Raw genomic sequence first — 25162 nt, 5'->3', positions numbered from 1 at the left:
ACACGTACACACACACACACACACACACGTACACACACGCACACACACACACGTACACACACACACACACACGTACACACACGCACACACACACACGTACACACACACACACACACAGTAACAAACAGAGTTCTTTATTCCACTGAACATCAAAGCCTGCAGTTCCTCTGGTGTCCACTTGAGGCTGTCTCCAGCAGTGAGTCAGTCCCCATAGAGCCCCATGTTAAACTTTACAGCAGAAATAAACATGTTTACAGCCTGGTACAAAAAACAGTTTGGGTCTCTATAGCTCATTTCTCTGATTACCCACAAAGTATCTGCTGTGTCAGATAAACTGAGCATCATCAGCAGTGTGGTCGTCTGATTGGACAACACTGGGACGAAGTGGGCGGAGCCTGTGATCAGCTGATCATTCTTTGCTGCGGGAATCGAACAAAGACTGAGACCACTCATCATACGTGAGTCAGCAGAGCGCCGAGCATGCTGGGAGTCTGACAGCATCCCTTCAAAATAAAATACCTGTGACCTAAGCCCTTCACAATAAAAGGGTTTTCATTTCATGTTTCACTGTCATTGGCTGCGTCCCAAGTCTCTTATTTGATAGCTCCTCGCTCCTCGCTCCTCGCCCGAACCGGAAGTAGTTCTGGAGCCGCCATATTGAGGACCGTCTCAAAGCTCGAGAGGATCGAGTGCAGTGAATAACTGAAGATTTGATCTGTTTTCTGAGTCAACATCTGAGTAAAAATAAGTTGTCTAAAAATCAAAAGCAGCAAAAACAGATTAATTTCTATTAAATGTAATCTAAAGAAATACCTCTCGTCATGATCAGTTAGTCCCCTGCTAACTTTTATTACAGATGAATGAATGAATTCAGAGGGAGCAGGAGAGTCTCTCTGTCAGCAGGTAACACTACGTGTGAGCGTGATCATCAGTGAGGTCGGGTTTGATCAGCGTGACGTGATTTCTATTTATCCTGAAACTTTGAGCCTAATCAATAATGTCCATAGTTCATGAACAGACAGTATTTGGGCTGATTAAATAATTAATTCAGATCAGATGATCAGTGATCACAAATGTAAATAATGAACAAATAATATAAAGACACAGTGCTGTAAGAAATGTCCGTCTGGCTCTGCAGCAGGAACACAGACTGCAGCCTGTTCTTCATGTGCAGGTGTTTGTTACACAGGTAACAGGTTACAGAGAGGAAACACTGTTACTGTGTGTTTCATTAGAATGAATACAGAGCACATGTGTGCAGACACAAACAGCTGTTAAAGCAGACTGACAGCTGATCCAGCGGTGATCAGCTGACGCGATCATCACAAACGGACGTCGCAGCACGTGACGCTTCATCGGAAAGGACGTCTCACGTCTCTTAAAAAACATTTCCTCGTTTCCTCTCTCCTCTCCTGGTTTCCTCTCTCCTGGTTTCCTCTCTCCTCTCCTGGTTTCCTCTCTCCTGGTTTCCTCTCTCCTCTACTGGTTTCCTCTCTCCATGCATCTCTGGTGGGAGGGACTAAGACGCAAGTGAAGGAAGCATGGATGCAATTTAAGAGACTTGGGAAGCAGCCTTAGACTCCTCTCCATCTTAAGATATCTATGTGTCCCGTTTCTCCTCCTCCTCCTCCTCTTCTTCTCCCAGCACCACCTCTATTTCATCCTACTCCTCCAACTCCTCCTCTTCCTCCTCTTCCTCCCCTCCGCTTTCCCCTCTCCCTACCACAGGAAGTGATGTCATGTGTGTCAGGTCATGTGATGAGAACAGAGGAGTTCTGTCTGATGTTTCCTCAGCAGTGATCAGCTGACACTTTGCTGCCCCCTGGTGTTGTCACTGATGGTCACATCTTATAAATGAGTTTAAATACAGAGAGTGATGCATTATGGGATATCTGCAGCATTAATGTAGCTAAGCTAGTGAAGGTTTGTGTTCTCCAGGAGCATCTGAGGCTTAATACATCCCTGACGAGCTACGATCTGACAGCACAGGTATACAACAGGTGACAGAAGTGACAGCGCTCCCGTCACACGGAGTCGGCCTGCAGGAGTCTGAGGAGCACCGGGGCACCTGGGAAAGGATGCTGCAGGTGTCCTGGAGACTCTGCTGGAACCGGCTGATAATGTGTCTCTAAGAGCTTCTGGAGGACGAATGTGAACATGAGACAAACCTGTGGGCTGAAAATGAGACTAACTGTGAGGGAATCGAACCGTCAGACTGTGAGAGGATGGACGTGTGAGACGTCACAGACTCAGGGAGTTCTTCTCTGGTTGTCTCCTCGTCCTGTTCTCTGTCCCTGATGGTTTTTACTGTCAGACATTAGTGTTTGTTGTCTCCGTCATAAAGACGTCTTAAGGTGGTATGTTAAGGTGGCGGGGCTCCTACCTGCGAGCGCCTTGATGCGGGAGCGTTCAAAGAGGCGGGCCGAGCTGTTCTCGTTGTCCCAGTCATCGTCCCAGCGGTTGTTGACCGTGTCGTTGCTGCTGCTGTACTGCTGCTGCAGCTCCATGTGGTCGAACTCGGCGGCCACCGTCGTCATCATGACCTTTCACCTCTGACACGCGCCTCGATATCAGCGGAGACTCGTCCACATCGGCGGCTTCAGGCAGAGCCCTGAGGGACGACACACAGACAGGAAGTCACACACAGGAAGTCACACAAAGGACAATCAACAGGAAGTCAGTGATCAGTAAACATGACGATGAAAACAGTCAAACAGTAAATCAGGCAATATCAAGTATTGATCACGTATTGATTAGCTACTCATGAAGGCTGAAGGACGTTCAAGGTTCAAGGTCACAGCCTCCAGTCAACTACAAATCCCAGAGAGCATTGCTGGATGATCCCTCCAATCAGAGAGCTTCAGACGCGGCTGATGTTACAGGCTCAGAAATGTAAAACCATTCACCTCCAGATGTCTCTTTATTTTGGATGAACTGCAGCAGAGGATCATGGGTAATGTAGTCCTGGCAGGTGATCTAAAAGCATCTGGACTCTGGAGGACGTGAAGTGAAATGCTGATGTGTGTGTGTATGATGTTAAAACACATCATTACATGTGTGTGAGTGCGTGTGTGTGTGTGTGTGTGATGCTGAGCTCCTATTGGCTGCTGGGTCAGCTGACTGCAGCTAATGGAGGAGGTAAACAGCTTCATCACATCAGAGGTATCGAGCAGCAGAAGGAGCCATTACAGCACTCAGACAAACAGAGGACGTCCACAGGGACCCCCTCGCCTCTAATGCATCTGACTTCCCAGAATCCTCTGCTGGATGATGGAAACACATCTCTGATCAGCCTGACAGTGAGAAGAAGGTCAGGGGTCAGAGGTCACGGGTGGCCAAATGCTGAACTCAAACAGACAGTGAAACGCAAACGTCACATTTACGACGATCAAACCAACAAAAAGTCAGCTGATCGATCCGTCAGGCTTCAGGCCGCCGCGATCAGCTGCAACGCTCCCCGAGTGCAGACGGGGAGGGTCACACAGGCTTACAGGGGGGGTCACATCGCCCCACATCCTTCTAACATGACAACACACACACACGCACGCACACAGGCACACACAGGGACACACACACACACAGGGACACACGCACACGCACACACAGGGACACACACACACACACACAGGGACACACACACAGGCACACAGGGAGACACACACAGGGACACACAGGGACACACACACACACAGGCACACAGGGAGACACACACAGGGACACACAGGGACACACACACACAGGCACACAGGGAGACACACACACACACACACACACACACACACACACACACACACACACACACACACACACACACACACAGGGACACTGACCTGCTGTGTGAGTCTTCATTAAAGTCGCTATAGACCGGGGGGGGGCAACCCTGCTCCTGGAGGGCCTCCTTCTTTCTCTGCACTGTAACACACCTGATGTGAATGATCTGCTCGTTAGCAACCATCTGAGACGCTCCCCTGCTATGGAGAGCTAGCTTCTCTGATGTGACAGTAGCTCTTTTTACACCAGTAGTGGAATACCTGGATGTTTAGCCTAGCTTAGCATTAAGATCTTTGATCTCTGATCTGTGTCTGATGTTATCAAAGCTCATCAGTGTTTGTGATGTCGACTGACTGACTGACTGACTGACTGACTGCACACCAGCTGTGCAAGACGCACCGCCCAGCCATGGTGGAAGGGAGGGTCCCACTGGAATGTGTGTGTGTGTGTGTGTGTGTGTGTGTGTGTGTGTTGTCTGAGGGCTTGTTGAACAAATGGCTGTGACTCTAAAATACCCTCAAACATTCCTCAGAGCCAATCACAGCTGAGGAAACACGCACGCACGCACGCACGCACGCACACACACACACACACACACACACACACACACACACACACACACACACACACACACACACACACACACACACAACAGAGGGCAGCAGGTGTTTGTCACCTGTCTCCCAGAAGCAGCTGCCTCAAGAGGATGACCCGACCCAACACACACACACACACACACACACACACACACACACACACACACACACACACACACTCTCTCTTTACTCTCAGCAAACATTAAACAGGAACAGCTTTGGACAGAGCCAGGCTCGCTGTTTCCTGTTTCTGGTCTTTATGCTAAGCTAATCATAGAGGGCTATAGTGTTAGCATGTAGTCAGTGAGTGTTTGTTAGACGTCACTGTTCAGGTTTGTGCAGAGTTAGCCGTTAGCTGTTAGCAGTGTGTGTTTACTGACTCTGAAGAGGAGGCATCAGAGATCCCAGGCTAATCATTTTATAGCACCCTGATGTGCTAAGCTAAGCTAACCAGCTACTGGCTGAAGCTTCATAGTTACAGTGCAGGATCAGACTAGCTTCAAGCTAAAAGCATGCACTGAGAGAAGCTAACTGTTCATGTCTGGTTTACAGTCAGGATCCGAGACACACACACACACACACACACACACACACACACACAGACACACACATACACACACACACACACAGGAGCTGCCCTGACACATGCAAACACGTATGATCAGATACAAGTTTTCTGCAGGACAGAGTCGTCTGTTAATGTTCCAGAAACAGCAGAAGAAGAATGACCTCACTCCTCCGAGCAGAGCAGGGTGGAGTTATCTGATTTATGAACACACACACACACACACACACACACACACACAGTCCTTTCCTGGCGAGCTGACCCCGCCCTCCTGCACACTGATCTCAGGTCAGAATCACACATTCTGCCGAATCACAGCTGAGCCGGACGGAGGACTCACAACACTTTGATGCTGCAGCGTTTGTTGGTGTCCTCGCTGCTCTCCATGAGGCGTGCAGGAGGCTCGTGTTAAACATCCATCCGTTCTCCCTGCAGGGCGGGGTTCTGTTCCCAGCTCCTCCTGGAGGACACTGAGGTGTCCTCAGACCAGACGAGATGAAGAATACCTCTAGTGACCTCAGGGTCTCCGACCAGGTGAACATACCTGAAAGACCTAAAAGGAAGCAACGAAGGAGCAGCCGACCTTCAGCTGGATGTGTGAGCTCCTGTCTCTCCTGACCTCTGAGGCTCGTCTCCGTCACACTGTGTTCAACAGACGGTTTGAATGATGTGATCGACTTCTAAACTGAAGCACAGCAGGAAACGCTGCCCACCAACACGAGCGATCTGCCTTCCCAGCATGCATCACCTGTAAAGTAGTGCACCTTGTGTTCCAATAGAAAACACGCTGCGTGCTACAAACCGATGAGCCGTCGTTAACCTGCTTCAGCGTCCCGACCGGAGTCAGAGAGCACGGGAGACTTCTTGTTGTTCTGCAGGGCCGAAGCTGCAGCTAGCTTCAGGGCTAACTCCGCCACCTTGTTCATCTCATCGCACGGACACGTTTCATTCATGTAAATATCCACGCCGTCGGGCAAAGACTCTATGCACACTGCGTTCACTGGAAATACTGGAAACTATCTCCCTCATGTAAATGAACCCGTCTGTTACATCACTACAGATTTATTCATAGATTTCAGCATCGCCTGTTTCATGTGTAATGTTCATGTCTAAGAGCACAGAGAGCAGACTCCTTGTATGTGCACATACCGGCCAATGAAGCACACCTGAACTGTACATCAGCTCTGTTGTTTACAGCCACCGATCACTCCTCTCTGCTCCTCTCTGCTCCTCCGGCCCCGACACTACCATATCACTGAGCAGGAGCAGGAAGTCACCCCCTGCTCTCTGCTCCCCTCACGTCCTGTCTCTCTTCAGCCGTCCTGTCAATACAGGCCAAACAAATCACTGAAATCTGAAAATACAACCTGTGGGTGAAAGCTCTGGTGTGACTCTGGTGTGACTCTGGTGTGACTCTGGTGTGACTCTGGTGTGACTCTGGTGTGACTCTGGTTTGACTCAGGTTTGACTCTGGTTTGACTCTGGTGTGACTCTGGTTTGACTCTGGTGTGACTCTGGTGTGACTCTGGTTTGACTCTGGTTTGACTCTGGTTTGACTCAGGTTTGACTCTGGTGAAGGAGGTTCTAGAGAGCGTGGAGCAGACATGCTGAACTCATACCATCTGAGTGTTAGCGTCCGGACTTCAACACACCTGCAGACTGAACAGGTGTCTGAAAGCAGAGCTCCAGAGGGTCTGCTCAGTGTGCAGACTTCACCAGATTACCCAGAGTTCATAGCAGTGACTGTGTGTCTGAAGCATCAGGATGAGTTCTGTTGTTGATGGAGGCGAGTGAGATCAGAGGTCATGTGACAGAGAGGAAGTAAAAACAGTTCCCTGCTGTAGATGTTCAAACATGAGACAATATGGCCGCTCACAAGTCCACTCTGCGGTTCCGCCTCAGCGCCGTAACGCAGCTCTGTCCTCATGCCACGTTTGTCATTGTACATTGGAGCAGGTGACGCCGGCGTGAAGCCGCCCAGGTGTGTGTTTTTAAATAGTGTTCCTGCGTAAACAATCAGCGCGCGCTTTAGACACACATACGCGGCGCTGTTCCGCCCTGCCGCCCCGCCCTGCCGCCCCGCTGTTTACACAGACGCCGTTCCTCCTCTGTTACTACCTCAGATGCCGGCTCAGATGCGGAACGACTTCGCCCCACCGTACCGCCTCCGTCCCGCCTTGAACTGGCGGTGTTCAAACCCTACAGGCTTTAAGAGCTTCTGTAAGGAGGACGCGTCAGTGTTTGAGCGGTGAGAGGACGTCTGAATCCTGTTTCACATCCGGACTGAAGAACGAGACAAAGAGCCTCTAATGACTCTGTGATGGTGAACGTCCATCGTGTCGTCTTTCATAATTCATGCTAACGAGGATGAGTCCAGGTGAACTCAACTTTAATGTTCTGTCAGCTCGTCTCCAGGACATAGACCGTCTCTGTCCGATAGATTATGTTGTCATGTTCTGTTCCACAACCAGACGCATCTTTGTTCTCCTGTTTTTGCTGCGTCCGTCCACAGATCGACGACTGAACTGGGAGTGAATCTCTGAGAATGCTCCACATGTGGACGAGCCGAACTCTGAGCAGGAAACATGTTGACACGGCGATGTGCAGCGTCTCACCATCGGAGCGAACAACGATCAGAAACACAAACGTGTCAGCGTTCCCAAAGGATCTCTACAGACTCAGACTGTCAAACCTGATGTTCTCCACAGTGTCAGGTCATTATTAAAGGACCTCCATAGAACATCTGCAGTTAGGGTCAGGACGTTCTCCTCGCCTTGTTAAACTTCAGAGAACGTTCACATGTGGTCCAAAGTAAGGTTCTTGTTTCCCAACAGGAACGTCCTGACTTTAAGTTCTTAAACTGTTTAGCTTGTCAGGAACCTGTTCAACGTACAGTTTTATGGGTTCTGTAAGAAAACTCTGTTATGTTCTTACAAAGTTCCTGTTCCTGTTCAGTTCCTTCAATCTAATTGAACCTTATCTGAACATTTTATAAGCAGCATCAGAAACAAAGACTGAGAGAACTTTACAGAGCTCCGAGCAGATCCAAGAACGCTCTCCAAATGTTCTAGAGAGGTAAAAACACAGAACAGTTAGTGAAGGTTCCCTGATGGCTTTTGTAGAACATGACAGAACGCTCTGTAGAGACTTCATGAGCCTTTGAGAGTTGGTACTTTAGGAACCTGAGAGGAGACATTTGGGAACATTGGAGTAACCTTCACAGAACAAAGATGCTGATAACTAGACCGTACCAAGGTTTGTTCTAAGAACGATTCACCAAAATATCTCCAATGTTCTTCCGTGGCGTCAGGATGTTCTTTAAACATTAGCAGAACATTAATATTTGAGTCATGTCGAAGAGAATTCAAAGGAACCTGCTTCAGGGAAACGTTCCCTGACTTTGGAACAAGGTTCTGTGAATGTTCCAGCAAACAAATACTGTTAAAGATGTCTGTTGTTGTTCTTGAGAAGGTTCTCCTGATATATCTGTGTTCTAGGGTGTGATGTTAATATGATCTGTTGTACAGTAGAGAAAATGTTCCCCAGACGTTCTGTGGAGGTCAAAGTTCAAACACAAGAACATCAGCACATCAACTCACAGGAATGTGATTTTAGACCCCCCCCCCCCCCGGCCGGCTCAATCGTTCCTTTAACCTCAGAAACTTTTAAAGTGTGTGTGTGTGTGTGTGTGTGTGTGTGTGTGTGTGTGTTTATTTACACTCTCACAGATCAAGGGGGGGGGGGGGGGGGAGTAGACCCTGCCCGGGCCCCCTCCTGCCTGCAGCCGGGCCTGCATGACAACATAACGGTTGAATGTTCGTGTTTGCAGGGACTCAGAACCTCCGCAGAACATTCGCACAACGTTCCCGCAACAAAAACACGTATTTGAGGGTTAGAGGCCTGCAGAGTCCAGCTCCGCTCCCCGACCACCGTGAGCCCTCCTCTCTGTTTTCCTGCATTTTCCGCCGGTGGTTGTTAAACTGCGCACCGGCCTGCAGAGCCTCCCTAAGCCGGGCACAGCAGCTGGAGGCCGGAGACATCCCGCCCATTATACCGCTAAAAATACCCCCGTTAATGTTCTCTGAGCGGAGTTCCAGCCTCGCTGTTTATTGTCCTGAACACACACATTAACGCACACATCACCTCCTCCTCCCGCGGCCACGCCTGTTTTTGCGTCCATGCATGGCGCACCGTTATTATCCTCCATCCTCCTGCCCAGACAAATGGCTGCTGGCGGGGCGGCGGGGCGGGGGGACGGGCAGCGGACATGCGGGCAGAGGCGAGCCTCAGCACGGCCACAATGAGCGGATCGGGCCGGGAGAGAGGACCGGGCCTGCGGGGAGACTTTCTGCTCCGGGCCGGACCAGAAGAGTCCGATCCGGCCCGATTCCGCCGAGTCTCCTCCGACATGAAGCGAAGTTCGGAGGATCGGAGGCTCCAGTGTTTCCCTCCGCAGCTCCAATCACAGCCGCAGCAAACACACAGACACCGCAGAGAACCGCAGAGAGAAAAAGAAGCTGCTTACCTGCGCAGAAGGTCACAGAGAGGCTTCAAACTTCAGCGGAGAAGAAGAAGAGTCCGAAACATCCGACACGGACAGGACGGAGCGACAGACAGAGCGACAGACAGGAGGGAGGGAGCTGCTGCTGCTGCAGGGAATGACGGGAAAGAATCCGCACTGCCCCCCTCCTCATCACCCCCTCCCGCCCCCTTCGCCCTCCCTCCCTCCCTCAGACTCTGTCCGGTCTGCATCAGTGCGGGTCCACATCAAACCCTGATTCTGCTTTAATCTTACATTTATTGTCTGAATGACTTTGTGACAGATTCAAGGACAACTCTGAAATCGCAGATGCAGCTCTGTGGAAACATGTAACAGTCTTTCAGCTCCTGTAGCGCCCCCTACAGGCGGCAGAGACATATTCAGACATACTTCCGGTCTCTTATTGTCAATAAGTTATTGATGATCTTTGAACACAAACATTTTAAACAAACAGGTTTTATTTCAGAAAAAACAAGCTCAGACGAGCACAGACACCAGGACGAAAATGACTGTTTGACCACTGAAGTTGAGTAAATACAGAGCATGATACAGATCATGATACAGAGTAATCCTGTAGGGGGCGCTGGTCACACTTTAGACTGTTGGAGTTTTTCTTCACATGAAAACAAGAAATTAAAGAGTTCAGGTTTAGATTAAAAAGTTTTCAGATTAAAGAGAAACTTTGTTTATGTTCAAGTTAAAACTTGATGTGACTCGACAGGTTCTATACGACTCGACTTCATCCGATCCGACTCGGCCTTCCAGGAAATGACTTCATCAGACTTGGCACAACTTCATGTCATGCTACTCGACCCCACTCATTGGACCTCATCTTGACTTGACCTGAATTAACCTGTCCAGACTCGACTGCACACACAACTCAACTAGACTTCATCCGACGTGACTCCATCCCACTGGAATGAATCACACCGACTGGACGCGACTCAGTTGGACTTCGACTGACAGAGGTCCATCGGATGCGACCGACGACCCGAGTCGACTCCATGTGACTCGACTCGGCTGCAGCTCCTTGTTTGATGTGTAGACAGTGGATGGTGACAGGAAGTGATGTCACACAGTGGGCGTGGCTCACTTACAGCACAGTCAGTTCTTAATAATGAATGAGCTTAATGGACCTGCAGCTGTTAGCACTTAGCTGCTGTCAGAGGAAAAACTCACAACCACCACACAGAACTGTTGTTATTGTAGCAGCTGCTGAGGCTCATGGGTAATGTAGTATTTACTGTATTATCCATTATATCTCGGGCTGATGAGAACAGAAGCAGACAGTCGATCAGAGGACACTTCCTGTCCCCGGCTGCTCTCTGATTGGTCGATATGTGAACATGAAAACAGGAGGCTGTTGTGTAAACGGAGCCGTGCGAGCATCAGCACGGGGCCCATCACAGGCTGACGGAGCACTCTCATGAGGCCTGATGGGAAACACTCACACAGAGTGCTTCAGAGAACCGAGGTTACGTACCTGAGTGCTCGGGCTGCTGTCAGGGCACGTTCTCAAATCGATTCATACTCAGGTTAAAACGGCAGCCATCTTTGATTGCTCCAGGCTGAAGGTAACATCATGAGACCTGCATGAATCTACAGCAGAGGGTCAGTGAAGCTGCAGCGCAGTCAGGACGTCAGCACGGTTCTTTTACTGACCGCTTACTTTTACTGATGAAGACTTTTAAACACTTTCAGAGTTCATCACGTCTGTGATTGTTTATAAAAGTAGAGCTGAAACCCTCCGTCTGTCCGTCTGTCCGTCTGTCCGTCACTCCACAGCGAACTCCTCAGCTGTTTCTTTATAACTGGTTACACTCGAGCTTTGGCTCCTCCTCCGAGTGGTTTTGGTTTCTTTGACTTTGGTAAAGGATCCACTGACGCACGTTTCTAAACACCTGATCACATCCAGAGACTGAGACGCTGCTCTCAGCGGCACATCTCTCACCACAGCAAACATGAAATAACAGTAACAGGTAGAACACGATGTATTAACAGCTCAGAGGCTCAAGATGTCTGTAATCTGTTTATGTGAAGTGCATTCTGGGTAACATGGTCATGTATCAGCTCACGTCGTCTCTGAGGGAATGAAATGTTTCCTTTTGTTGGAAACATCTGAAGTTTGTGTGCAACTCTGGTGACCTCTGACCTGTGAGGTCACAGAAGAACAGGTGTCTAACCTCCCTGAAGGCGACAAAGCAGTGAAATGATCACACACTATTTCACACACCTGAGAAGAAGGTAAACCTGGCAGACTTCATTCACGTGTGTCTGACTGCACGTAGTCAGTGTGAGGATGTGAGGAGAGCAGCCGCCTCGCTGGATCAGAGTGCACAGGACACGTCAGCACGGCAACACTTTTATTAAACGTGGTGATAAATAGAAAAGACGAGTGTGAACATGAAGAGACGGTCTGCTGAGAGCACGAGGACACAGCGTCTGTCAGAAGTCCAACCACTCCGTCATGTAGATGCAGTTTGACGGAGAGATTTCCCCTCCTTCATGACAGTCGTCAAACACCTGAGGACAGGAAACAGGAAGTCAGGACTGTGCTGTGCTCCTGTACAACCTGTGTGTGTGTGTGTGTGTGTGTGTGTGTGTGTCTGTGTGTTACCGGGCAGAGTCCGCAGGGCGTCCGCACCAGGCCGGTGGGCTGGATGACGGGGTTCACGCCGCGGTACAGCTTCATCTGTCCGTCCACGCTGCCCACCGTCCCCTCCTTGGCGGCGATGACGGTCATCTCCACCTTCCCGTCGTAGATGAGCGTGTTGAGGATGGTCTCGATGTCGTCCATGGACAGATCCACCTGCAGGAACACACCTGTCAGGCTGATACTCAGGGCTGAACTCACCTCAGACCAGCTGTGAGGGGACCTGAGGCTCAGGAGGTGTTTGTGTGTCTGTGTGAGGGGTCACTGTCAGGTGAGTGATGTCATAAAAAGGGGGCGTGGCTGCAAGAGTGGTAATCGATTGTCAGCTGAGCATTAATCAAATGCCAGCTGAAAGTTAAATAAACATTAGCACAGGGTTAATAAATGTAAGCTGGCTGTTAGCTTAGCATTAGCTGAACATTAGCTGGGTTAGCATCGGGGGCTGTGAGCGTCACCTTGCTGATTCCCAGCTCACAGATGTACTTCCAGACTTCGTGCGAGGTGGCGAAGGAGCTGTTCCTCTGAACCATGGGACTCTGTTTACTGTCCCTCGCTGCCTCAGCCTGCACACACGCGCACACGCACACACGCACACACACACACACACACACACACACACACACACAGGTAATGTTGACTCTGCTGCCACCTGCTGGTCTGACTGATCATCTCAGCTGCTGATTGATGTTTCAGGTGAGTCAGGTGAGCAACAGGTGACTGAGTGTGACAGTTCATGCACAGACAGGATTTCACCTGCTTTTAGGATCCTTAGTTAAAAACATATTCTGGTTCATTTCTCTCTTTTTTAATCGTCTAATAAGTTTTGTTTCTGTCGATGTCAGCCGTGTAAATAAAGTTTTTTTAACCTTGCTCTGCAGGAACTTGAAGCACTGCTGGTTCAGGACTTCCACAAACTCAGACTCAAAGTCCTGGTCGCTGTACCAGGCGCCGCCCGTCACTGAGCGGTCCGGCTGCAGGTTGTACAGCATGTACACCTTCTTCTTGGAAGCCTGCAACATGGCAAACATGTAAGAGTCAGACAGGACACCTGGTACCTGCACAGATCAGCTGGTCAGCAGGTAGACACTCACAGCCACAGATTTGACAGCCTTGATGAGCTTCTTGCTCTCCAGGTTCTTCAGGATCTTGTTGATCTCGGTCAGAGGGAGGTTACTCTTAAAGCGGATGTCTCTGCTCCAGATCCCTGCAGAGCGACACAAACATCATCAGCACACACGGCTGCTGCTGCTGCGTGTTAGAACAGCAGCACTGAAGCAGGTGTGCTGCTGCAGTTGGTTACCTTTGTTTCCTGCGTCCTCGATGATCTGATACACCAGCTTCTCCTGGTTGTCTGAACCTTTCATCTTACTGACACACGACACGATAAAGACAAAGTGGTCATTTTAATGTCGTCTCAACAGGAAACACATGATGTTCAGACGTCTGTCATGCTGCAGCGTGCTCCTGCAGAGGGAGGCAGGTGAGTTTACCTGGCGTTCTGTGTGTCCTTCATCCTGTACAGCAGCCCCGAGCTGTTCCTCATCAGGTCCAGCTGACCCTGAACAGGTGAACAGACACGTTTAGACCAGCTGACATCATCAATAACACCGATCAGAAACACAGACACAGGGCGACATAACAGGAGAGGACCAGCAGTGACACCATCATGAGACTGACCAGTGAGAGCAGCTTGTTGATGGCCATGGCTCTCTGCTGAGGCTCCAGGTGAGGCATGTCGTTCTGAATCACCTGGTCTGTGATGCCATGAGGGAACTGTTGACACAGCTCTCTGATCCTGAACACACACACGCACACACACGCACACACACACACAGACAGACGACGGTTAGGGCCACATGTATGACGTTTCTTACAGGTCCAAGTTGAATCTCAGATTTCTGACTTTGTTGGATTTAAATAATAAAGATAAAAACAACTAAAAATGTCCTCGTGTTGTCATCATTCAGATAACTCAGTTTTCCACAAGAGAAATCAACTGTGACAAAGATCTGCGAACATGTTCCAAAAGAGTAAATAAAAGTCAGACCCTCTCCTGAAGACAGGTGTTAGACAGGTGGACAGGTGAATAACTCCATGTATTGATTAGTGGAAGAGACTCATCATCAACACCTGAATCTGTGCTTGATTGTTTAATATATATATACATATACATATATATGTGTGTGTGTGTGTGTGTGTGTGTGTGTGTATAGTGCAGACTGTATTAACCTCTGCTGTCTGTTGACATGTCATGACTGAATCTAAACCAATGCCTGTACAGTCTATAATCTACATGGACAGACTGACCTAAAATGTAAACCAAGCTCCGTTTGAAATAATCACAATAAACCAATAATTCACTTGTTTGCTGGATTTAACGACTTATGATTCATGACTTTAGGTCACTTCTAAATCTGCAGGATAATAACTCAAATTCGGCAACATATTCTAAACTCCAGGTAGAACTTCTACCATTAAATCTCTCTCAGAATATCTAATCCTGGGTTCATCCACTGGGTTCTCTAGAGAGAATCGTCCTTCTTTAGAGCTCTCTGGGGACAGTGAATGGCACAGTGAGAGAACAGTAAAATAACAGTTTTAGGTATATTAAGTAAACTGGGTTATCTGTGCTCACTACAGATCAGATAATACATTTATCAGGCATGTGGCCCGATGATAACCGAGTAAACATTAAATTGGACAGAATTTGAACGGAGTTCGGTGGAGCGGTTTATGAGTAAACAGCACCGGGCTCAGGGTCACGGGACTGACCTGTTCTCGACCTCCGCGGGGTCTGAAAGGTTCGTCTCCTTCTTCACTTTCACTTCTGCCATTTTAACGCTCTTCTTTGGCTTTCTGTCTCAGCCGTAGCGACTGTTTGCTACACCGTTAGCTAGCGCTGTGTTGCAGGCATGCTAGTTCAGGGTCCTCAAAAGTTAGCTGTGCCTAGGAGTGTCCTGAAAGCTGCCTGTCAACAAATACAGATAAAACAAAATATAAAAGGTAAAAAACGTATCCTTGTTGATGTTTTCGTCATTCATTTGATTTAATCGTGTTCATATTGATCACATTTTAACCATGAACCATGATATCCCTAGATGTTGACTCAGAAACGAGATGAATAAGAACTGCAGCTTCCTCCTTATTAATAGCGCATAAAATATTCCTCTCCTTATTTCATTAAATCTTTTAATTTAATTTTGTTTGTATGAATTTAAATTTAAAGCAAGATCTCGGTGGTGTGGTTTTTTGTTAAAAGCAGTCCAAAAGAAGCTAAATATTTCAAACAACTAAAAAGTTGAGCCATCTTTAGTTTTAATATATAAACATCCTAACAGGTCTTCAAATTTTAGATCAATATATTTTGTAAATTTATTAGCTATTTACTGTGAGTAGAGGTTTTTTGTTAACCCCACCCCCTGGTACCCTCAGTATGTGGGACGAGCGCACGCGCGCAGAACAGAGCCCGTTGCTATGGTGACGCTTCTGTACACGGTCGTAGGAAGAGGAGCAGCCGTTTGTGGGAACTCTTCTCTGAATCATCTGCACGTTAATCTGAAGTAAGTTTATTCTAGTTTTAAATTTACTATTTTATACCCATCTGGACATGCGCAGTGTGACGTGTTTGACTCATCCTCAGACAGTTTGTGTTCTCTGTTTAAGTCCGTCTGAACCAACAGGAACTGACTGAAGCTGAAGGCTTTCATTAACTCACTTGTTTTTAAGACAATATTTGTTTGAACAAACTGTGATGTTTAAACAATTAAAGAAAGTGTGTGAGTACTTTAACTGAACAATACTGTGATGGATGTATTCACAGACAGTCACCATCATGACAGCAGGAGCAGTGTCAGCTCCGCTCATCATTCCCATCATCCACCTGCAGACACACAGAGCCAAGAACCACATCGACACCAACACACCTGTCTCCATCCAGTCAGGTAACCACACACCTGTCTCCATGAGAGTACAGTTAATCACCTGCAGGTCGTCCTACCCTCTAATTGGTTCTACATTTGCAGCTACTATTGCTATAGTAGTTATTCCATTGGCTCCAGGTGTACCTGACAGGTGTGTCCCTCTCTGCAGACACTCCTGGGGTGCAGATCTTCTACACTCTGGATGGGTCGAAGCCGGCGGTGGTGCAGCGCGGGTCGGCAGGCAGCAGGAGGTACAGCGAGCCCATCCTGCTGCCTGCAGGTCGACTGGCTGTCAGAGCTGTAGCTGTCACCAGGTGAGTCTTCTGTTCCACCAGCTCCTGTAGCTCAATGTAGCCACGACACATAGCATCCCTTACTCTATGTGTGTGTGTGTGTGTGTGTGTGTGTGTGTGTGTGTGTGTGCAGTGACGGCAGAGAGAGCTCCACAGTGACAAAGGATTTCTCTGTTGAACTTGTGGAATCAAAGAACGGGAAGGTGGAAGAGAACTTCCTGCAGAGCCAACAGCTGGTAAATGAACCCCTACATGCTGTTTCTAGACTACATTTCCCATCACCCCCCTGACCTCCCTGCACCTGGTGTCTGAGTTTATTTGCTGATGATTAATTGTCTACTAATCCTCTGTAATTTTCCTTTCAGTGTCCGTCTGAGGGAACCCCCTGGTCTGCTGAGAACTCAGCTGGTTCCTCACTGAAGCCTCCAGGTGTGTTTGGTGTTTGCTTCTTTCAAACCCTTGACTGTGTGTAAATGGAGGAGGCCGCCTTTCTCACCTTTACTCCAGCCAGCCACCAGGGGGCGATCAAGATGTTATGAAAATATAGTGTACAGTGTAGTGTACTGTATACTGTATAGTGTATAGTGCTTGTGCTAATTACTGGAGCACTGACTTGTATGGACAATAAGTAAACCCCAGCAGAGTGTCCTGTCTGCTCCAGGGTCATCTGTCTCGTCCATGTGTTTAGCTTAGCTTAGCACAGCGACTGAAGGCAGGTGGAAGCTGTTAGCCTAGTTCCACCAAAAGAGAAACAAAGACCATAAAACAACTGCAGGTCTCTGTCATCTACATGTTGTGTGATGTTAGCTAACAAGCTAGTCAGCAGCCATCCTATGGTCAGTTGGGTGTAGTTGACTCGAGACAGGGATCAGAGCTAGAAGCTAACTGTTAGCTAACTGGTCCTTGGAGCTGATATTAAGCACCTCATCTCAAATTGTGTTCATTGTTTACATTAAAGATAAACTATCTGGGACTTTAAGGGCATTGCCTTGGAATTTTCTAAAGTAACCGTTCCATGTTGGGGACCAGGATGTGTTTAGCCTAGCTTAGTGCTAACTAAACAGCAGCTACAGCAGCCACTGATCCAGTCTCGTGTTACAACTGGGGCCCATTGACAATAACACAGATCAGGTGTTTTATGGCTTTTTCGTGTCCTGTTGTTTTGTTTTCAGAGCTGAGGATGATGGGTATTGCCTCTCCTCAATCAGGTCCTCGTTTCCTGAACAGTCGGCTGGGCCCTCCCACTGCCGCTGACCAAACTGGACTTCCCCAACGCTCCCCATCAGCGGTAAAAACAAACAAACACCAGCTCATCCAAATTAACTCCACATCCACGTCGTTGTTTCTGAGATGTTTTCTGTCTGTCAGAGGTCAGGTGTGCTGAAGCAGCTGAGCAGCACGGAGACATCCAGAATCTGCAGAGAGACCGACTTCCTGCGGTGAGAACAGGGGCGCTAACGTGCAGGCTAACAGAGAGGTTTTAAACATTAGCTGATATTTGTTCTACTGTTCTTCCGTTCTTTCACACAGAAGAAGATTCTTTATATTTTCGGACCTTTTTTCTACAACATTCCCCAAAACACAACAGAGTATATGAGACAATTTACCAAGAAACAAAAAGGTCGAAGGGAACTAAACTTAAAACACAAGCAACTTCTTTCAAGATCTGTGCTGTATATAATTTAGATTGATGAAGCGGTGAATTGTTTCAATGTAGAGTGTTTATGTGAAACCATAAAGATAAACTTGGATGTTTACACAGAATCATCAGCGTGTAACGAACATCAGAATTGGCCAAGTCTGTGGGAACATACAAGCAATGTGACTCCAGTTTTTCTTAACTCTCAATGTACAGTCACACAAATTAGACAGGTTAGACAAGGTAACAATGAAACAAGAGACGTCCTAACGTTGAACCTTGAGGAACACCTTTTGGCGGAGTTAACAGCGCTCTGTCTCTCTCTCTCTGTCCAGGTGTGCTGGGTGTTTGAGTTTCCGTCCATCGGATCCTTTCGCTCGGTTCTGTCCTCACTGTGGAGCTGCAGTTCCTGTGTTACCTGAGCAGAGACTGCCCCCTGCTGAAGGAGGACAGGTACTGCACACACACCTGAATATCTTCTTTCAACTGCAAAAAGTCAGTCTGACACCACAGTGATGATCAACAGGGTTAAACACTCGTCTCCTCGTCTTCTCTGTCAGGACTTTGGTAATGATGAGTTTCCAGTCAGCGCGTGGTCTATCGACCTGCTGTGTGTTTTCTGAGTGTTTTGTGAGTGAATGTGTGTGTGTTCTGTCGTCAGATGGTGTGCTGTGTGTTCTGTAACACTCTGGTTCCCGTGAACACTCAGACCTGTTTAATCTGTGAGAACTCCATCAGCCAACAACTACGACCACAGTCCAGCCGAGCACTGCAGGTAAACACACACACACGTACTCTATATACTCTGTTCACCATGTCCTCTCCGTATCTGAACTGTGTGTGTGTGTGTGTGTGTGTGTGTGTGTGTAGGACCATGTGGTGTGTGTTTGCTGTGGAAGTGGGAATCCAGCTCAAATCTCCAGCTGTTTGACCTGCGAGAGCCGCCTGCAGCCTGTAACACACACACACACACACACACACACACACACACATACATTACACTCTGTTACTGTTTAATGGAGTCATCAGCTGAGATGTACCTGTTTATTTCCTGTGTGTGTGTGTGTGTGTGTGTGTGTGTTGCTGCAGGCCGTGTATGTGGGGAACAGCGCCCCCTCTGTCCCCTCAGCAGACAGCAGGAAGTTGTCCTGCTCCAGATGTAAACGCTTAAATCACAGTGATGCCAGATACTGTGACTGGTGCGGCTCAAAGGTGAGGACACACACAAACAGCACAAACTCTGTCCAGCTGACCAATCATTATGGAACACACCTGGAACACACCTGGCTCCTGTAGAAACACACTCTCACTGTTCATAGCTTTAACACTGACCTGTGTATCACTGTTTGGTAAAGATGATGGTAATTAGCATGCTAACATTCTGCTATATATTGCTAGTTCTTTAGCATCCACAGTCTGTAGTTTGTGTTTCAGGGATTAAATGTAAATACCTTTAAACAGTCAGAAAACGGTTTGTGCTCCAAAAATAATGTTAGCATGCAAGCTAACGTTAGCATGAGTTGGCCCATTGATGTTAATGGAATGGCTAATTTCTTGTTTTGTTGATTTGTGTACTTTTGGTGCAGCTAGGCTAGCAGTTTCTCCAATCATTCTGCTAAGCTAAGGTGGAGAGTGAAGCCTTGTGGGAAATGTAGTGCTATGTTGTGTATTTCTAGCCGGGGCATGCAGCCAGCTGTGTGATTTGTTGGCGTTGCGGAGCAAGCGGACATCCGTACGCCATCCACTGTGCAGTCTGTGGAGTCTTCCTGGAAGCTCCAGCCCCGCCCACATCCTGCAGTGACATTACACGTCATGCCGGAGGCACTGCTACCAAACAGGTACACTGCACCGCTGTTGTTCACCCCGTATGCTAAACAGCTTAACACACCTTAAACTGGCTGTGGTCTACCTGTCTGTGAGCAGGCTTCAGCACCGACTTCCCATGATGTCACCCGGCAGGCCACGCCCTCCTCAGAGCCTGCCCATAGAAAGAAACAAGCCATGCCCACTGCAGACCAGTGCACGCAGACTGTAGGACTCTATTACCCATCAGCCACTGAGCTGCAGAGGAAGGAGCAACAGAGGGTGCTACGAGTCAGCAGAGAGCACGCGACCAGAGACCGCCAACCGCTGCTGACCTCCGTCAGCCCGGGCAGAGGTAACATACGACTGATACTACACCTGATAGCACCGCTGACGCTAGTGCAGCTCTCTGCTCAGTAGAAACTTGGTATCTCGTCGTGCTCTCAGGTTTCTGGAGGAAGCAGTTGGATCACATGAGTGCTCACCTGAGGAGTTACGCTCAGAACAACGCCCCCTTCAGGGCTCTGCTGGGAGAACCACGCCTGGGCCGGGTACACCACACCTCACCTGTACCTCACCTGTACCTCAGTGACCTTACCTGTAGCATTAATTAACTATAATATAAATCACTGTTTGATGGGATCAGGTAGTGTAACGCTGGGAACACACCGGATGCCGAAGCGCTGCGAAGCGCCGCGCAACGAAAATCGCGCGCGAGCCGGAGCACTTCCGTTCACACCAGATGCGCATGTCTCCGCGCCGGTCGACAAGCGCCTCTGCTCCTCAGCTGTCGTTTACTCACATCTGGAGCTGTTTTTTCATCATGCTCTCTCTCTCTGTTTGCGTGTGTGTTTTGACACCCCGCCCGCACCCCCTATAGCCAGTCCACTTTGTGTCTCTCTCTTTCTTGTGTGTGCCTGTGTGTCTGTGTCTGTGTGTGTGTCTATGTCTGTGTGTGTTTGTGTCTATGTCTGTGTGTCTGTGTGTATCTTCGTCTCTCTCGCGCTCTGTTTAGATACTGACAAATATATAAAAGCACACAAATATAACATCGCATTTGTCAATCGCGGTGTTTTATTTTTAAATTTTTTTAAATTTTGAAAATTGACCGGATTCTCTCGTTGTTTCATGTGTGACTTCCTGCCAGGATTGACGCGATCGCTCGCAGCTCGCGCAAAAAATAGACCAGACGCCGAAACGATCGCTGCAGGGCGCGAGCCGGCCGCGGAAGTGCGCGCCGCGGCGCGTCTGGTGTGAACGACACAATCGGTTAACATGGGCGGCGAAAGGAAACTGGCTCCGCTTCTCGGCGCTTCGCGGCTATTCGCGGCGCTTCGGCGTCCGGTGTGTTCCCGGCGTAAGAGAAGTCTCACTGAAACCCACCTGAGCAGGTGCAGACCGTGCTGTGTTTATTTCCTGGTTGTCAGGTGACCTGTGTGATCTCCTTCAGATGGTCTCTGCTGTGATTCAGGAGGATCGATATGAAGTCAGTCTGACCGTCAGCTTTGTGTCGGCCGGACGAGAATCTGAGAAACAGGTCTGAACTCAAACACATCTGAGCTTCAGGTAGTTTTAAGCCTAGTTATAATTCATATGGTGTTTTTGTTCTCAGGTGGATCCAGCAGGTACCATCATCGAGCCCTCGGGTCGGACTGAGACTCTGAGCAGCGTCACAGAGCGATCAGCCGACAGCAGTAGCCTCAGTAAGAAACATGAAGTGTGACGTGAGCAGGAACGAACTGTGAGGCTGAAAACAAAATAACATCATGTGGGTCATGTCAGAGTGTGAAGCAGGGAGCCGCAGACCGTTTGGGTTTGTTGGAGCCGCAGACCGTGTGGGTTTGTTGGAGCCGCAGACTGTTTGGGTTTGTTGGAGCCGCAGACTGTTTGGGTTTGTTGGAGCCGCAGACCGTTTGGGTTTGTTGGAGCCACAGACCGTTTGGGTTTGTTGGAGCCGCAGACTGTTTGGGTTTGTTGGAGCCGCAGACCGTTTGGGTTTGTTGGAGCCGCAGACTGTTTGGGTTTGTTGGAGCCGCAGACCGTTTGGGTTTGTTGGAGCCGCAGACCGTGTGGGTTTGTTGGAGCCGCAGACTGTGTGGGTTTGTTGGAGCCGCAGACCGTTTGGGTTTGTTGGAGCCGCAGACCGTTTGGGTTTGTTGGGGGGTGGGGGGTGGGGGGCTAGTTAGAGAGCTACAGTACTGTACTACAGTAAAGCACTGCAGTGTCTTCAGGTCGTTCAGGGGACAGTTAGCTCACTTGGTTCATTAAAAAGATGTTTGATGTTGGTAGCATGGACCCCGGTGCCCACTCCTCAGTGGTCTGTGTGTGTGTGACAGGAAGTGAGCGGCCTACAGGTGTGATGATACCGTCCAAACAGAACCTGACACCCAAACCTCCGGTAAGAAAAACACAGGTGTGATCTAAACTCACCCGAGTGAGACCACCTGCTGCTGTCTAAATTCCTGCTCCTCTCTGATTGGCCATCATGGTTCCAGGTGAAGGACGAGCAGCTGCTGAAGGAGCTGGGTCCTGGTTGTGGTCAGATCAGTGTCATTCAGCAGCTCCTGGATCAGGTACGAGTCTCTGCAGCCAATCAGCAGCCTTCTCTGGATCAGCTGACAGTTCAAACACTGATTGGTTTGTATCTCTTTGACCACCAGGGGGCAGACCCCTCCTGCTGCGACAGTGACGGCCAGCACGCTCTGACGGTTGCTGTGGTGAACGGCCACCATGATGTACTTCCTGTTCTGGTGCAGAGAGGAGCTGACGTGGAGCAGCAGTCTGGACCGTAAGAGCACAAACATTCACCTGTAACTTGTGACTGAACAGGTGATAACTCCTCCTCCTCCTCCTCAGGATGAAGAACACAGCTCTGCACGAAGCTGCTGCTCGAGGCTCCGATGGTCTGCAGTGTGTAAAGGTCCTACTCAGGTACGACACACCTTTACAACACAGACACACCTGCGTCCTGTGGAAACCCTGTATCTCCAACATGAGCTTTTAAAAAGACATTTCTCCATTTCCCTAATGAGTTTCAAGTCCGATTGTGATCGGCCGATATAGGCTCTAATTAGGGGATCAGTGATCGGACAATCCCCGTTCAAAGTGCCAATCATTCCAGCCGATCGCGTGTCGTAAATATGTAATGAGCCACACTGGCGCACCACACCGAGCAGATGAATGTTTTTTTCCGCAGTGACAGTGAAGACAAATAAAACGCTGCAGGGGCGATCATGTGGCACTGCGTCTTTGCCTCGGACAGAAAACGTCTCATGCTCTCAGGCTGAACCTGCGCTCTGCTGGAATTACCAGCGCCACTTCAGACAAAGTTTAGAGGTCGGGCAACATTGATCCCAGGGAAGAGATTAGAAGTTAGCAAGATTCACTCAACGGATGCAAACACTCGCTTTACCTGGAGGAACTCCTGCTGAATGCTCTCCTACCGCTCCAGGTGCAGCGTCACCGCTCTGTGACCCGCAGTGATCACAGACGCGCTACAAAGACGGCAGTCTGTGTAACACACTATAAAATCAAATATATTCAGTCTCTCAACCAGTGACTGTATATAAAGATGGACGACGCGTCTCCATCTGCTCTCATTGTACGTAATTGATGCCAAAACAGCCCCCTGATAGGCGCTGCCATCTTGCGATGGTGACGTCATACGGAGCCAGAGTCTGCGCAGTAGAGATCGGCGAGTGAAGCGGCCGTAGCCACTTCCGCTAACCCAAACACACACTTAACTTACCGAACAGCAAGGATCCCGCACACCGGCGTGTTTAACAGCAGAACAGCTTCTTGTGTCAGTCTGAGGTCAAAGTTCACAGGTATGGAAACTTCAATGACTGTAGTGATTGTTTTAGTTACGTTTCTACTCGCGGATCGTCCTCCGCTCTGCTCACCGGGAACTGATCGGCTGCCAGTCAGCAGGGGGCGCCCGAAATGTTTTGGCTTCACTTTTAGGGAGCTGTTATGTCGTCCATCTGTTTATACAGTCTATGCTCTCAACCAGGGACAGGGCTGTGAATGACTATACCTAGAACTCACTCAGTTTTCTAACTGATCAAACTGAAGGACGAGTTAATATTTCTCCATCGTTGATAAAAATAAATCCGTCATTGAAGGAAGTACGACTAGATGAGATCACACTGCAGGCATCAGACACATGTGAGCCTGACTGTTGCTGTTTGTTAAACTGTTCACAGAGAACGGCTTCATTTGTTCTTTTAACTCGTTTTTAACTGATAAACACAGAATACTTCTCCGCTCTCATGTTCATGTATTTGGTTTTATTATCAATTTCTATTATTTTATCTTTAACATTGTTCAGCTCAGTGATTCATTGCGCTCTCTTGTGGACACAGTCGACACAGAGAGACACATTTACTTGTTTAATATTGCAGAGCCTGCAGGTTTCAGCCTATACATGTGTTCATGTGCATTACAGCTCTACACATGTGCAGCACACTTCATTGTTCTGAACACAGCAGTTATCAAGTGCAATGGCTGATCAATACTGAGATCATAATGTATTGATTTCTCTCTTGTGATTTTTATAATCTTTGAAAGGTTGAAAAATGCAATCGGTGATCGGTGATCGGTGATCGGCAGATCTCACTATCAAAAATCGGTTATCAGTAACGGCCCTTAAAATCCTGATCGGTGCATCACTACAGCCCCTCACTCTCCAGCTCCTCCCTCTTGTCCAAATATGGTCACTTCTGGCTCCAAAACAAAAAAAAGATGGTGACGCCCAAAATACCAAACTGTAGTCTACACACCACTGAGTTATGTTGTTTTTGTTGCCCCTCCCACCTTCTGATGTCACCATGACATCATCACCTCTCTCACTGGTTTCAGCTGTAAGGCGAGCGTGAGGCGGAGGAACACCGGCGGTCAGACGGCGTACGACGTGGCGGTGAGCTCTGGCTGTAAGGACACGGTGTCTCTGCTGGCTGCTCAGACCGGACTGGACCTACTGGGCAAACTGGGAAAACCCAAACTGAACCTGGACGTCTTCTGACGGATCACCCTGGATCACCTGCCTTCCTTTAGTGTCAGTCAACATAAAGCAGTGACATGTTTGTAGTCCTTCCCCGCTCTGTTCTGCAAACATGAGCTGGTGTCACAGCAGGTGTTTGCTCACTGATTTGATGAGTTCATGTCAGTAACACGTTAATAAAACTGTCCTTCCTGCATGTTGATGGTGTTTCTCTTCATGGTCTCATTTCGTTGCGTCTCTTCTTCTGCAGTGGTTTAATGGCACTGACTGAGGTTAGCTCCACCTGCTGTTCATCACTGACCTCATATTCACACAACAGGAGGCACGCTAACTATCACAACGGGCCAAAACCAGGATCAACAAGAGCAGGACATTCGCTT

General features: G+C 48.7%; 3 protein-coding genes across 3 annotated transcripts in view; 1 reads left to right on the top strand and 2 right to left on the bottom strand.

The window, feature by feature from the left end:
* LOC138594892 (spectrin beta chain, non-erythrocytic 1) overlaps positions 1-9535 on the bottom strand; it is a 35780-nt gene extending 26245 nt beyond the window's left edge. The window contains exons 1-2 of the mRNA XM_069666165.1: positions 9458-9535; positions 2384-2611 (exon numbers count right to left, since the gene is read on the bottom strand). Of these exons, the coding sequence (XP_069522266.1) occupies positions 2384-2540 (157 nt within the window). The 5' untranslated portion in view covers positions 2541-2611; positions 9458-9535. The remainder of the gene's footprint in view (positions 1-2383; positions 2612-9457) is intronic.
* Positions 9536-11715: 2180 nt separating this feature from the next.
* On the bottom strand, positions 11716-15045 carry polr3f (polymerase (RNA) III (DNA directed) polypeptide F). The gene is made up of 9 exons (XM_069665609.1): positions 14898-15045; positions 13803-13920; positions 13616-13683; positions 13426-13493; positions 13217-13329; positions 12992-13135; positions 12581-12688; positions 12090-12281; positions 11716-11995 (listed from the first exon to the last, which is right to left on the bottom strand). Exons 1-9 carry the CDS (start codon positions 14957-14959, stop codon positions 11918-11920), a joined length of 951 nt encoding a protein of 316 aa, XP_069521710.1. The 5' UTR covers positions 14960-15045; the 3' UTR covers positions 11716-11917.
* A 900-nt stretch (positions 15046-15945) lies between these two features.
* On the top strand, positions 15946-24873 carry dzank1 (double zinc ribbon and ankyrin repeat domains 1). The gene is made up of 20 exons (XM_069665608.1): positions 15946-16066; positions 16215-16359; positions 16472-16574; positions 16704-16767; positions 17511-17626; positions 17707-17777; positions 18313-18430; positions 18639-18752; positions 18848-18931; positions 19067-19189; positions 19654-19815; positions 19898-20135; positions 20228-20331; positions 21231-21317; positions 21393-21483; positions 22117-22178; positions 22276-22353; positions 22441-22568; positions 22637-22711; positions 24641-24873. Exons 1-20 carry the CDS (start codon positions 15958-15960, stop codon positions 24801-24803), a joined length of 2235 nt encoding a protein of 744 aa, XP_069521709.1. The 5' UTR covers positions 15946-15957; the 3' UTR covers positions 24804-24873.
* The last annotated feature ends 289 nt before the right edge of the window (positions 24874-25162 follow it).

This window comes from Semicossyphus pulcher, unplaced genomic scaffold (assembly GCF_022749685.1).
Source record: "Semicossyphus pulcher isolate SPU_LCO1_2020_fin unplaced genomic scaffold, fSemPul1.0.p SCAF_17, whole genome shotgun sequence".
Lineage (NCBI taxonomy): Eukaryota > Metazoa > Chordata > Actinopteri > Labriformes > Labridae > Semicossyphus > Semicossyphus pulcher.
Note: the sequence above shows the minus strand (reverse complement) of the source record. Positions and strands in the feature narration are given on the sequence as shown.

Excerpts from the sequence above, each read along its gene's own strand:
- polr3f (XM_069665609.1), bottom strand. The coding sequence starts at position 14,959 with ATGGCAGAAGTGAAAGTGAAGAAGGAGACGAACCTTTCAGACCCCGCG. Across the intron at positions 13,136-13,216 it reads AGGCTGTCAAATCTGTGGCT|GCTTCCAAGAAGAAGGTGTA; the intron begins GTGAGTGTCTAC and ends GCCATGTTGCAG. Across the intron at positions 12,282-12,580 it reads GTGAGCTGGGAATCAGCAAG|GTGGATCTGTCCATGGACGA; the intron begins GTGACGCTCACA and ends GTGTTCCTGCAG.
- dzank1 (XM_069665608.1), top strand. The coding sequence starts at position 15,958 with ATGACAGCAGGAGCAGTGTCAGCTCCGCTCATCATTCCCATCATCCAC. Across the intron at positions 16,067-16,214 it reads ACCTGTCTCCATCCAGTCAG|ACACTCCTGGGGTGCAGATC; the intron begins GTAACCACACAC and ends CCCTCTCTGCAG. Across the intron at positions 22,354-22,440 it reads TTCAGCAGCTCCTGGATCAG|GGGGCAGACCCCTCCTGCTG; the intron begins GTACGAGTCTCT and ends TTTGACCACCAG.